The following is a 12,890-nucleotide window of genomic DNA, read 5'->3' as shown; positions in this document are numbered from 1 at the left end:
TTTTTTATTTGTTAAATATGGTAACCCTACTTCTAGTTACAACATTTTAAACTCTTAACAGGGTTTCATTGCCTTTTTTAAATAAGTCAACATACATCCTCCCACCTTTACTCTGAAGCATGCTCTCTGGCAAGGTGGCAGAGTAGGTGGAGCATTATCTGTTGCTTTTTATTCATACTGCTGCAAGGATTTTTATGCTTCAGCATATTGAATTAATAAACAAGCTGTAGGAGTGCAAGAATGTATAATTTTTTTTAAAGTCCTGACTATTTATCCTTCTAAAATTTTTTTTTATTTAAAATATGGATGAAACTATGGAACTTCTCTCTCTTCTTAAATCTCAGATTATAGAACTTGTTTATATGATTCACACAGGGAGAAAAAAAATCCTTAAAAACAGACTTTATTCATGAAAACTATTATAATCTTCTGTCACTTATCGTGTGAAACACAACAAAACACACGTTCCACATTTCAGCCACTTTTTGCAAATTTTGATGGCTTATGAAACATATTGGCACGTTTGAAGGTTGAAAAGTGTGCTTTCAGGACTGACTCAAAGCTTGTTGAAATTACTCTCATAGACTTCAATGGGCTTTGGATCAGATTCCACCAATGCTTGTAGAGCAATTATGATTTGGGTTAACAATTTAGGATAAGATAGAGGGCACAGGAATTCAAGGAGGATGAAAACATCACTAGGTTTGATTACTCTTGAACAGAGATTTTTGTGTGATGCAATAATTTGTATGACCTTTTTTCATGCACAAAATCTGCTTTGAAGTCAAGTTATTATAATAAGAATATATAATATTATTATAATAAAATGATCTTTCTTGGATTAAATAGTGGTCTCATCATTTCACTTCTTTACTGAGTCTCCCTTTTATAAGGCCAAAGATTAGTTGGAGAGTAAACGTATGTAGCCTTGTCTTGTCGTACTGTTAAGAAATCATCTTTACCACTTGATTAAGATTTTTGGAAAAATAACAGGTCAGGTACTCTTTCCAAAAGAACAGGCTGTGCAAGAGCAGTACTGTCTTTGTATAAATGGTTCACAAAGGAAATATTTCACAAAACCTCTGGTGGTAAGCACTAATTAATCTAACCTTCAAAAAGGGTCATGTCAAAAACCTCCATTTTTCTATCAAACTTTAGCAGCAGTATTAAAGTTTGGGATTGTTTTCAGAATCTAGGCTTTATAGTCCATATGGGGAAGAGTTTCTATAAATCTGTCACAAAATCTCTTTTCTAAATGAATGAGTCAGTACCAGAAAAGAGAGTAGAAAAAATCTGTTATAGTCAGAATTTTGCAGAGGTAGTCAGGATGATAGAGATGTTCTAATTGAGAAGTTCTCAAAGAGTCCTTCCTGATGAGCCACAGAATGAAATGAGAACCATGCTAGAGGGGGATTGGAGTGTTGGGAGGCCTTAAGGCATATTCTACCAGGTCCAAGGCTGCCTGACAACAGCATCTCTAAGAAATATTTCTGTCACTGAGATAGGGAAGGTTGCTATCTGAAGTTCAATTCATAAATTTATGCAACATTACTTTTTTGACTTGGCTTTCAGATCTAGGGTGGAATTGTGTTCTGAGCCTACTGAAGTAGGTGACACCTGGGGCAGCGGAGTGCAAAGGTGGGTTTAAGTGGGGAAACTCTGTTTTCAGTACTCAGAGAAAGGCTTTATCTGTACTGGGGGTTTTGATATAGTTACACCACTTCAACAGCATTCACGTAAAAAGTGATGCACACGGATGCAGCTTACCTCAATTAGAAACTCAGGTATATCACACTAATGCAAGCCAGTTTTTACACCAGTGCATCACATCTATGCTAGGGATTTATACCAGCCCAGCTACATCAGTATAGCTGCACTGGAGCAAAAATCTAGGGTAGACAAGGCCAGAGGAAACTTACTTACCTAGGAAATGTAATTCTTAGAATAGATGAACAGCATTGATCCACACTTCTCATCTACCTTCCCTAGTTCTCTTGAGAGTAGATTATGATTTAAATAGAAAGGAACTGGAGTGAGTTCCAGGAGGCTGCTGTTGTGAAGGAGCTAATATGTGGTCCACTGTTTTCCAGGTGGTTCTGACTTTGGCACTGAGTGTACATGCACTCCCAAGAGTGTGGCTCTGAGATGTCAGTACTGTAATGTGGTAATTGCAGTCCTATCCCACAGCTGTCACATTCTCTATTGTTTAATAACTGTTACAACAGACATGTGCCCCAACTATTTCATATTGCTTAGTAACCATTAGAACCATTTAGCACTGGACATTCTTTTTGCAAAATACCATGTCCCATAAACTGCCTGGTGGTTTTTTGTTTTTGTTTTGTTTTTACAGGTACAGCAGGTGCAGACCGTGCAGCAGGTACAGCATGTCTACCCAGCACAGGTGCAGTATGTGGAGGGAAGTGACACGGTCTACACAAATGGAGCTATGTAAGTTTATTAATTGGAATTTCCATACTTGGCAGGATGTGTGGTTAAATACACATCTCTAATGACACCTAACTGGTTTCAGTTTTTTAAGTGGATGAGAGAAATTGTCAGTGGTTAAAAGCTTGTTCCTTATAGTGTCATTTGAAATAATTCTTGGGAGAAAATAGGAGATGAATTCACATCATTTAAATATTTTTAGATAGAACTTTTGCCTTAAAATTAATACAGGTATATTTCTGCAACTGTTTTAGTTGGATCTACTTAACAATTACATCTACAGTATTCTGTCATATTTTTTAACCTTTAGTTTTATGGGTAAGTTTAAATCCTAGCCATAGAAAGGGTTATCTAACTTTGCAATAAAGTGACCATATCGTAAAAAAAGACTCACGTTATGGGCCATGTCCCCTTCCAATTATAATCCTACTTGCAATTGCACTATCAACCTGTGGCAACTACAACAATTACTTGTGGAAAAGAAGTGATGTGTTTTTACTGTGTTTAATGAGATGTGTCCTTTCCCTTGCAGGAGGGAAATAAGAGTCACATTGTCTCAGGCTTGGTCCACACTGGGGCGGGGGATCGATATAGGAAACGCAACTTCAGCTACGAGAATAGCGTATCTGAAGTCGACGTTTCCTATATCGAACTAAAAATACCTACTTCGGGTCCACGCGGCGCAGGCAGGCTCCCCCGTCGACAGCGCTTCCTCCTCTCGGCGAGCAGGAGTTCCGCAGTCGACGGGGGAGCGCTTCTGGGATCGATCTATCGCGTCCAGATGAGACGCGATAAATCGATCCCAGAAGATCGATCTCTACCCGCCGAATTAGGCGGGTAGTGTGGACCAGCCCTCAGTTAGCTCTACATGGTCCCCTTCTCCAGTTAGCTTTCTCTTCCATCTGTGTTGTGGTGTGAGTGCATTTAGGAGCAAAGAGCACACAGAAGCATGTGTGGTATCAGCAAAGATTTATTTATTGATAATCCAAAAGTGACATAGCAGAATCAGCTTTACTTCCAGGTGTAGCAACTCTTCTGAAGTTAACTCTTTCAGTACCTTCCAGCACAACTTGGTCTTCCTCTCTTCCTATGCCTACTCCCTTCTCCCAGTGACCCACTGCACATACTGCCTTGCTGCTTGTTTTCCTTCTCTCTTGCACATACTACTCAACTAACTATTCTATTCTAGGCAGGGCTGATAGCACTGCCTGTTATTAAGATTGCCCAACTCTTCCAATTATAAGGCCCTATTTTCAGTTTCTTATCAAACTTTAACCATTTGGGCTGGAATTTTATGTGTTGGGTGTCTGCCTTGGGCCAAATTAGTCTGAAAAGTTTCAAGTAGAACAGTTCAGCTATTATACATTGTTTTGTCCATCTGAAAAAATTCTGGCTATCTTTCCTTTGAAACGCCCTAGTGCCCCCATTCTTTGGAACACAGACTTGAAATTTCGCAGGGGCAGCCTTTGTCTCAGGGATTTGCCTTTTGCCATGCCAGTGAACATCTGCCAAAATTTAGTCAAGTTATAATCCTTTGAAAAATTGCATTTCACACATGCTCAGAAGAGACATCTTAGATTTTAGTAGCTACATTTCCCAAAGATTCTGTCTTCAGTGGGCATGCTGCAACCCAGGGCTGAACAGAACTCCCCCTGCAATTGCTGTTCTGGACTGCTACAGGGTATGCTGTATGTGAGACCAGAACTGAGAGCAAGGAGTCTCTTTCTCCTCTGCTCTCAGTGACTGTCTTGCTGGGCTCAAGCAGCATGGATGAAGAAGCTGCCTGATTTGAATGCAGAGGGAAGAAAAGCCAGCCCTGAGGAGGGGTGGCAGTGAGAGTAGATTGGGACAAGGAGCCTGTGGGGTGGAAACTGGGACTGCAAGCTGGCTGTGGGAGAGAGGGAAACTGGGACTGGCTGAGCAAGGAGGCTGGGACTGGGGTCCAGGGGAGACTGGGACTGGCTGAGCCAGAGAGTGGGACTGGCTGGGCAAGACTACTGGAGCTGGGGGAGAGAGGGACTTGGAGCCAGTAGACAGCCAGGAGAAAGATCGGATGAAGTGCCAGGGGACCTGATTGGGATTGACTGGGCAGTGAGACTGAGACAAGGGACTGGGGGGAGGCACCAAGGTTAGATGAGCAGCCTGGGGAAAGAGATTGCCATTTGGAGCCAGTGGGCACAGGGAGCATGGATGAACCACTAGAGGCCAGGACGGAGGCAGTTCAGATGAGGAGCCACGGGGGACAGGCAGGTCTGGGCCTAGCTGGGCAAAGAGACTGGGGACAAGGAGTTGGGGGTAGGGAGGAACTGGAAATGGATGGGCAAGGAGACTGGGACTGGATAGGTAAGGGTAATGGGACTGGATAAGGAGCCAGAGGTGGGGAAGAAACAGGACTGGAACAGGGACAATTTGGAGGGGATGGGGCAGAAGGGGTCATGCTTGGGGAAATGGGCAGAAGAGTCTGCCTGTTAAAGCACATTCTCCTCTGGAACCTTCGAATGGAACCCAAGATTCTTCTTTATGTCAGTGTAAATCCCAGTGTAGTTGTGGATGCGTCCCATGCTCATGAGATCGTAGTCTTTTGAATAGCAGTGTCCCTTGGGATGGTTCATGCACCCTGTGCCTCCTTGTGCTCCCATGTGAGGGCATAAAAGCTGGACCAGCCATATCCTTTCCATAGTTCCCTCTTACCATCTGTGGCAGTGAAATGGAATCCAGTGATGTCCAACCTGCTATTCCCTTTTCGCAGATATAGTGCCAAACATTGTTTAAACCTTCTCCAGTTATCTTCCAGATTTCCAAAGAACTTCAAATCTGGTGGGGCTTTTGTGTAAGAGGCTGACCAAGACAGCAAAATCTGCTGCAGATCTTTTGTAGTAGGAGGCCAAGCCTAGGAAACTGTGCACTTCAGTTACATACCAAGATACAGGCCATGCTCTGACATATCCACCTTCTCTGCAGGGCCGGCTCCAGGCACCAGGCACCCAAGCTGGTGCTTGGGGCGGCACCTGGAGGGGGGCGGCGCGGGGCGCCGCCGCGGCTGCCGGGGACTCATAGACTTATAGACTTTAAGGTCAGAAGGGACCAATATGGTCATCTAGTCTGACCCCCCGCATGATGCAGGCCACAAAAGCTGACCCCCCCACTTTCCCTTAACTCTGCTGTTGAAGTCTCCAGATCGTGATCTAAAGACTTCAAGTCGCAGAGAATTTTCCAGCTTGCGACCCCTGCCCTATGCTGCGGAGGAAGGCGAAAAACCTCCAGGGCCACTGCCAATCTACCCTGGAGGAAAATTCCTTCCCGACCCCAAATATGGCGATCAGCAGAACCCCGAGCATACAGGCAAGATTCTCTAGCCAGACCCTCATTTTACCAGCGATGGCCGTTATTGCCTAATTGATTAGAATCCCGTAATCCCATCAAACCATTTCCTCCATAAACTTATCTAGCCTAATCTTGAAGCCAGAGAGGTCTTTCGCCCCCACCGTTTCCCTCGGAAGGCTGTTCCAAAATTTCACCCCTCTGACGGTTAGAAACCTTCGTCTAATTTCAAGCCTAAATTTCCCCACGGCCAGTTTGTATCCATTCGTTCTCGTGTCCACATTAGCACTGAGCTGAAATAATTCCTCTCCCTCCCTGGTATTTATCCCTTTGATATATTTAAAGAGAGCAATCATATCCCCCCTCAGCCTTCTTTTGGTTAGGCTAAACAAATCAAGCTCCTCGAGTCTCCTTTCATAGGAAAGGTTTTCCATTCCTCGGATCATCCTAGTTGCCCTTCTCTGTACCCGTTCCAGTTTCAGTTCATCCCTTTTAAACATAGGAGACCAGAACTGCACACAGTACTCCAAGTGAGGTCTCACCAGCGCCTTGTATAACGGAAGCAGCACCTCCCTGTCTCTACTAGAAATACCTCGCCTTATGCATCCCAAGATCGCATTAGCTTTTTTCACAGCCGCGTCGCATTGCCGACTCATAGTCATCCTGCGATCAACCAGGACTCCGAGGTCCTTCTCCTCCTCAGTCACTTCTAACCTATGTGTCCCTAGCTTATAACTGAAATTCTTATTAGTCATCCCTAAATGCATCACCTTACACTTCTCACTATTAAATCTCATCCTATTACTAATACTCCAATTTACAAGGTCATCCAAGTCTCCCTGCAGAATATCCCGATCCTTCTCCGAGTTGGCAATGCCTCCCAACTTTGTGTCATCCGCAAACTTTATCAGCCCACTCCTACATTCGGTTCCGAGGTCAGTAACGAATAGATTAAATAAAATCGGACCCAGAACCGAACCTTGAGGAACCCCACTGGTGACCTCCCTCCAATCTGACAGTTCACCTTTCAGTACTACCCGCTGCAGTCTCCCCTTTAACCAGTTCCTTATCCACCTCTGGATTTTCCTATCGATCCCCATCTTATCCAATTTAACCAATAATTCCTCATGCGGAACCGTATCAAACGCTTTACTAAAATCGAGGTATATTAGATCCACCGCATTTCCTTTATCTAGAAGGTCTGTTACTTTCTCAAAGAAGGAGATCAGGTTGGTTTGGCACGACCTGCCTTTCGTAAACCCATGTTGTAATTTGTCCCAATTGCCATTCACCTCAAGGTCCTTAACTACTTTCTCCTTCAAAATTTTTTCCAAGACCTTACATACTACAGAAGTTAAACTAACAGGCCTGTAGTTACCCGGGTCACTTTTTTTCCCCTTCTTGAAAATAGGAACCACATTAGCTATTCTCCAGTCCAACGGTACCACCCCCGAGTTTACAGATTCATTAAAAATTATCGCCAAGGGGCTCGCAATTTCTCGCGCCAGTTCCTTCAATATTCTAGGATGAAGATCATCCGGTCCGCCCGATTTAGTCCCGTTTAGCTGGTCAAGTTTGGCCTCCACCTCTGATACTGTAATGTCTATCCCCCCTTTATTCCCCTCTGTCCTACTCCCTCTATTCCTAAACCCTTCATTAGCCTTATTAAAGACCGAAGCAAAATATTCATTTAGATATTGTGCCATGCCTAGATTATTCTTAATTTCCACTCCATCCACATTCTTCAGCGGTCCCACTTCCTCTTTCTTTGTTTTCTTCCTATTTATATGGCTATAAAACCTCTTACTGTTGGATTTAATTCCCCTCGCAAGGTCCAACTCTACACGGCTTTTGGCCTTTCTCACCGCATCCCTACATGCTCTAAACTCACTAAGGTAGGTTTCCTTGCTGATCCCTCCCTTCTTCCATTCTCTGTATGCTTTATGTTTTTTCTTAATCGCCCCTTTGAGACTCCCGCTCATCCAGCTAGGTCTAAATCTCCTGCCCACTAAACGTTTTCCCTTTCTCGGGATACAGGCCTCAGACATCTCATGCAACTTCTGCTTGAAATAATCCCAGGCTTCATCTGCCTTTAGATCCCTAAGTATGTTAGCCCAATCCACTTCCCTAAGTAGTTGCCTTAATTTATTAAAGTTGGCCTTTTTGAAATTGTACACCTTAGTTACAGTATCATTTCTGTTAATCCTTCCATTTAGTTTAAACCGAATTAGCTCATGGTCACTCGAGCCAAGGTTGTCCCCTACAACCATTTCTTCAACGAGGTCCTCACTACTCACCAGCACTAAATCTAAAATGGCATCCCCTCTCGTCGGTTCAGTTACTACTTGATGAAGGAATTCATCTGCTAGCACGTCTAAGAACATCTGAGCCCTATTATTGTTACTAGCATTTGTTACCCAATCTATATCTGGGAAGTTAAAGTCCCCCATGATGACACAGTTCTTATCAGTTTTTACTTCCCTAAAAACATTAAGTAGTTCTCTGTCCGCCTCCAGGCTAGATCCCGGCGGTCTATAGCACACCCCAAGCACTATCTCGGGGGAGGCTCTAGTAGTTCTTTTATGCAGTGTAATTATTGCCCATACAGACTCCGTCTTATCCATTCCATCACTTATTATTTCTTTACATTTTAGCTCATTATTGACATATAATGCCACTCCCCCACCTTTACCTTTTTTCCGGTCATTCCTAAACAGCACATACCCTTCCATACCTGTACTCCAGTCATGACTACCGTTCCACCACGTTTCGGTTATTCCTACGATATCAGGTTTCATTTCTTGGACCAGGAGCTCCAATTCCTCCATTTTGTTACCTAGGCTTCTCGCATTGGTGTATAAACATCTTACCGTATGCTGTCTATCCTTTCTCCCATTAGTCATGCAATTTGGAACGGACCCCATGCTGTCCATTTGCCCCCTCTTTCTTATATCCAATTCCCTACCCCTACCTATGTCTGTGCTTATCTCCTCCCTCTCCTTTTCAGTGTTGGACTCTGGCGTGGAGATTAACTGAACATCTCCCAACCGTCTCCCCCAAGTTCCTAGTTTAAAGCCCTTTTGATGAGATGAGCCAGCCTCCCTCCCAGAAGTCTATTCCCTTCCCTACTCAGGTGAAGTCCATCCCGCGAGAACAGCTGTCTGTCCCCGAAAGCCTCCCAGTGGCCATACATCCCAAAGCCCTCCTTATAGCACCACTCCCTTAGCCAGCTATTTATCCTCACAATTCTGTCAGCCCTCTGCTGTCCTTCTCTAGGAACAGGCAGAATCCCACTAAAGATAATCTGAGCCTCCACTTCCTTAAGAGTCTTCCCCAGCCTGGCATAATCTCCCTTAATTCTCTCTAGCGAGAACCTAGCCGTGTCGTTCGTTCCTACGTGAAGGATGATCAAAGGGTTCTTACCTGCTCCTTTTAGGATCCTTTTCAACCGCAGGTCCACATCCCTTATCTTAGCGCCAGGCAGACAGCACACCCTTCTGTTTTCAGGGTCCGCTCTGGTCACAGGCCTGTCCAATCTCCTCAGCAAGGAGTCTCCAATCACATAAACCTGCCTTTGCCTGGTGACAGTACTCTGTACAAATCTATCCCCTGTTCCCTGTAGTCGTACCTCTTGTGTCTCTCTATTTTCCCTTATAGTCCCCCTAGTGCCATCCTCTATCCTACTGGGGCCCGGTATTGGTGCTGTCTCCATCAACTCCTGCCCTCTCTCTATCGGACTAGCCGCTCTTCTCTTCTTCCTCTGCCTCCCACCATCAGTTACCACCTGCTGCCTCTCTTCCTCGTTATCCAAACACTCAAACCTGTTCCTGAGTTCTATTCCCCCCTCACTAGCCCTCCTTTTCCTTGGCCTGCTCCTCACAGTCACATGCTTCCACTGATCTTGCTCTGCCCCTGACCTTCCCCCCTCACAGACCATAGCCTGTGCTTCCTCCTGCACCCCAGAGCATTCCCCTTCTGCCACACCCAGCTTCTGCTCCATTAGCTGCTCGAATCCCCTTCTAAACTCTACCATAGTATCTACCTGCATCTGGAGCCCTCTAATCTTTTCCTCTAGCAGGTCTATTAGGCGGCATTTCATGCAAACATACCTTTGTTCAGGCTCCCCAGCGAGAACCATGTACATACCACAGCTGCAACATGCACTCATCTGCATTGTGTCCCCTGCTGCTTGGCTCATGGCCGCTGCGGTCTCTGCCTGCTGCTCCTGGGGACACAGAGCACACCCTCCTGCCTCCCCTTCCACCTCCCCCTGTAAACTCCCACTTAAACTCCCCTGTTAGCAGCCCTGTTTGTTTGCGGCTCCTGGTGCCGCTCCTCGCAGCTGTGCCGCTGCTCGGCTGGGAGGCCCCTTTTATAGGCCCCCTAATCAGCCAAGCTCCGCCCCCTAATCAGGGCTCCGGGCTCAGCAGCCCTCCCAGCACACTGCCCCTACAGGCCTCTACACACACAAGCACTACAAAGACAGACGCAAGTACAGATACCTTCTCCTCCAATGAGACTCACTCCCACTTAAACTCCCCTGTTAGCAGCCCTGTTTGCGGCTCCTGGTGCCACTCCTCGCAGCTGTGCCGCTGCTCGGCTGGGAGGCCCCTTTTATAGGCCCCCTAATCAGCCAAGCTCTGCCCCCTAATCAGGGCTCCGGGCTCAGCAGCCCTCCCAGCACACTGCCCCTACAGGCCTCTACACACACAAGCACTACAAAGACAGACGCAAGTACAGATACCTGCCGGGGCTCGCCGTCCTCCTCCCAGGGCTCCGGCCGCCCTCCCCCCCCGGCGCCCTGCCCCCGGCAGCCGGGGGGAGAGCGGAGCCCCCGCTGGGGCTCGCTGCCCTCCCCCCGGGGCTCCGGCCGCCCCCCCCCCGTGGGGCGGCGAAAAAGCCAGAGCCGGCCCTGCTTCTCTGGATCTGGGCCTGCTCCCTCCATAGAGATCATGTGCCCCAAATATGTCACCTCGCTAAAGAAAAAGCTGACACTTAGTGGCCTTAACTTTCAGCTTGACACCTTTCAACTTCTTGAGTACTGATTTCAGTTTCTGCAGATGTTCTTCCAAAGTTCGGCCTATCACAGTGATCTCATCCTGGTACACTTGGTAGGATGTTCTCTGCAAGTCTGCTGACACGATATTCATGAGCCTCTGGAATGTACCTAGCACATTACACAGACCAAATGGCAGCATGTTGAGCTCAATAAGTCCCTGCTTGGTGCACAATGCTGTTTTAGCGTTATCTTCTGGATACACCTACATTGGCCAATACCCAGGTCAAGGGTGGAGAACCATCAGTCTTTAACCAGGCGATCCAATGTGTTGTCAGTGTGGAGCAAGGGATAGGCATCTTTAACAGTTGCATCATTCAGTCTATGGTAATCCCTACAGACCCACACACCTCCATGTTTCTTCCACACCAACGTCACGGGAGCAGCCCACAGGCTCACAGAGGGCCTAATGAGCCCAATCTCCTCCATTTCTTGCGAGCCATTGCTTGAACTCCTGCTGAAAATGGATGGGGATCCTTCCACATGTTTGTTTGATAGGTCTGGCATTCCCAGAACTGATCCAATACTTTATTAACCCAGAGCATCCCAGATGGTGGGTCACCATGACTAAATATAATTGCATATTCTAATAAAACTTCCTGTACTGTTCCCATCTGTTCAAGCTTCAGACTGTGTTGTTTAAACTTGAACTCAAGTCCTAACTTTTCTGCATCTCACTGGGCCTTTCTTCCTAGCCCTTTGTTGCTTTGTCCCTGGTCCGGTTTCAACTTCTTCACATCAGCTGGGTTCTTGGTTTTGTGATCTTCCTGCAGGACCAGCACGCCCCTCTCCAGTGTGCCAATCACCATACCCTGATAAACGACCCGTGGCTTTGTTGACACGTTGGCTACCCACACCAGGATCTGCCACATCAGCTTCTACCAATCGAGTGTCCAGTGAGGAGCTCCAGCCTATTTGAAGGTTAGGGCTCAATCAGACCACCTTCATCATCTTGGCACCAACCCTTTGATCTGCCTGGGATAATCATCTCAATTTTAGAGGCTCCATCAGATTTTTTTCTACCACCGCTCCACGCACTTCCACATGGCCATCTGTAGTGAACAGGGAAAATCACCTTCCCAACAGAGAACGGGAACACCTGGTGAAATTCACAGTAGCGTGGTATTTCTTCAGGAAGTCAGTCCCAATCAGGCATACTGAGTGCCATCTTTTACCAAGAGGAATTCACAGGTTAGTTGTAAAGCCTGGAGGTTGACGACTGTGTGCCACATTCCCAGAACTTGAAGCATTACTCTGTTATCCACTCTGACAGCTAATTTATAGGTTTGATGACTCCTCTCAGTCACAGTGGTATGTGCAATGGTTACCTGGGCATCGGAGTCTAGGAGAGATTGGCACTGTATTTCTCCGATTTCCCCTTCCAGATAGTATCCAGCCCTACTGCACCAGCAATCACCACCTTCTTCCTTGGAATTTTTTTCAGTAGCAATGTCCTGTGCTTCCTTGTGCTCCCGTACAAGAACATAAAGGGCACAGCAGCCACAACCCTCCCACAGTTCCCTCTTACCACCTGTGGCAGCAAGGCGGAACTTAGACTGTGTCTGATCTCTGCTGCCAGCTGTCAAATATACCTCCCCCACTATCAAGGCTTACTCTACCAGAGCTCAAGCAACATCCTTGGCCTCTTTCAGAAATGTTCCAGTATCTGAACTCTGCCAGGCTGCTAGGTGGAGCAGTCTGCTCACATTTGTAAAGCACTGTGCACTGCACTTGGCTGGTAGATCCAATACCAGATTCAGGAGAGCAGTACTCCCATCCTTGTTTGACTAATGCATCTGGTGCTCTTCATGCCTGCCATCCTGAAGAGGATGCTCTGTGTCAGCCATCTACAGTGGAATCCATGATGACAGATACACAAAGAAAGAATGGCTAGTTAATCTATAGAAACCGTGTTTCTTTGAGATATTGTAGTCAGTGTGGATCCCTTCTTCCCTGCATTAAGAGTCCTCAGAGAACATGGGCTTCAAAACAGGGGAACTTTTTTTTAATTACTCAATTTTCATGAGTCCAAAGTTTTCTTAAATGCTATGTGTCCGGTGGACTT

At 46.2% G+C, this 12,890-nt stretch overlaps 1 protein-coding gene across 1 annotated transcript in view; it reads left to right on the top strand.

Moving 5' to 3' along the window:
- The window catches only part of RFX3 (regulatory factor X3), a 221,409-nt gene that overhangs the window by 134,968 nt on the left and 73,551 nt on the right, over positions 1–12,890 (top strand). Inside the window, exon 3 of the mRNA XM_026652401.1 lies at positions 2,354–2,451. Within this exon, the coding sequence (XP_026508186.1) occupies positions 2,354–2,451 (98 nt within the window). The remainder of the gene's footprint in view (positions 1–2,353; positions 2,452–12,890) is intronic.

The sequence above is a fragment of the Terrapene carolina genome, unplaced genomic scaffold (assembly GCF_002925995.2).
Source record: "Terrapene carolina triunguis isolate 2854851 unplaced genomic scaffold, T_m_triunguis-2.0 Scaffold113, whole genome shotgun sequence".
Lineage (NCBI taxonomy): Eukaryota > Metazoa > Chordata > Testudines > Emydidae > Terrapene > Terrapene triunguis.
The sequence above is the reverse complement of the archived record's forward strand: the minus strand, read 5'-3'. Positions and strand labels throughout refer to the sequence as shown.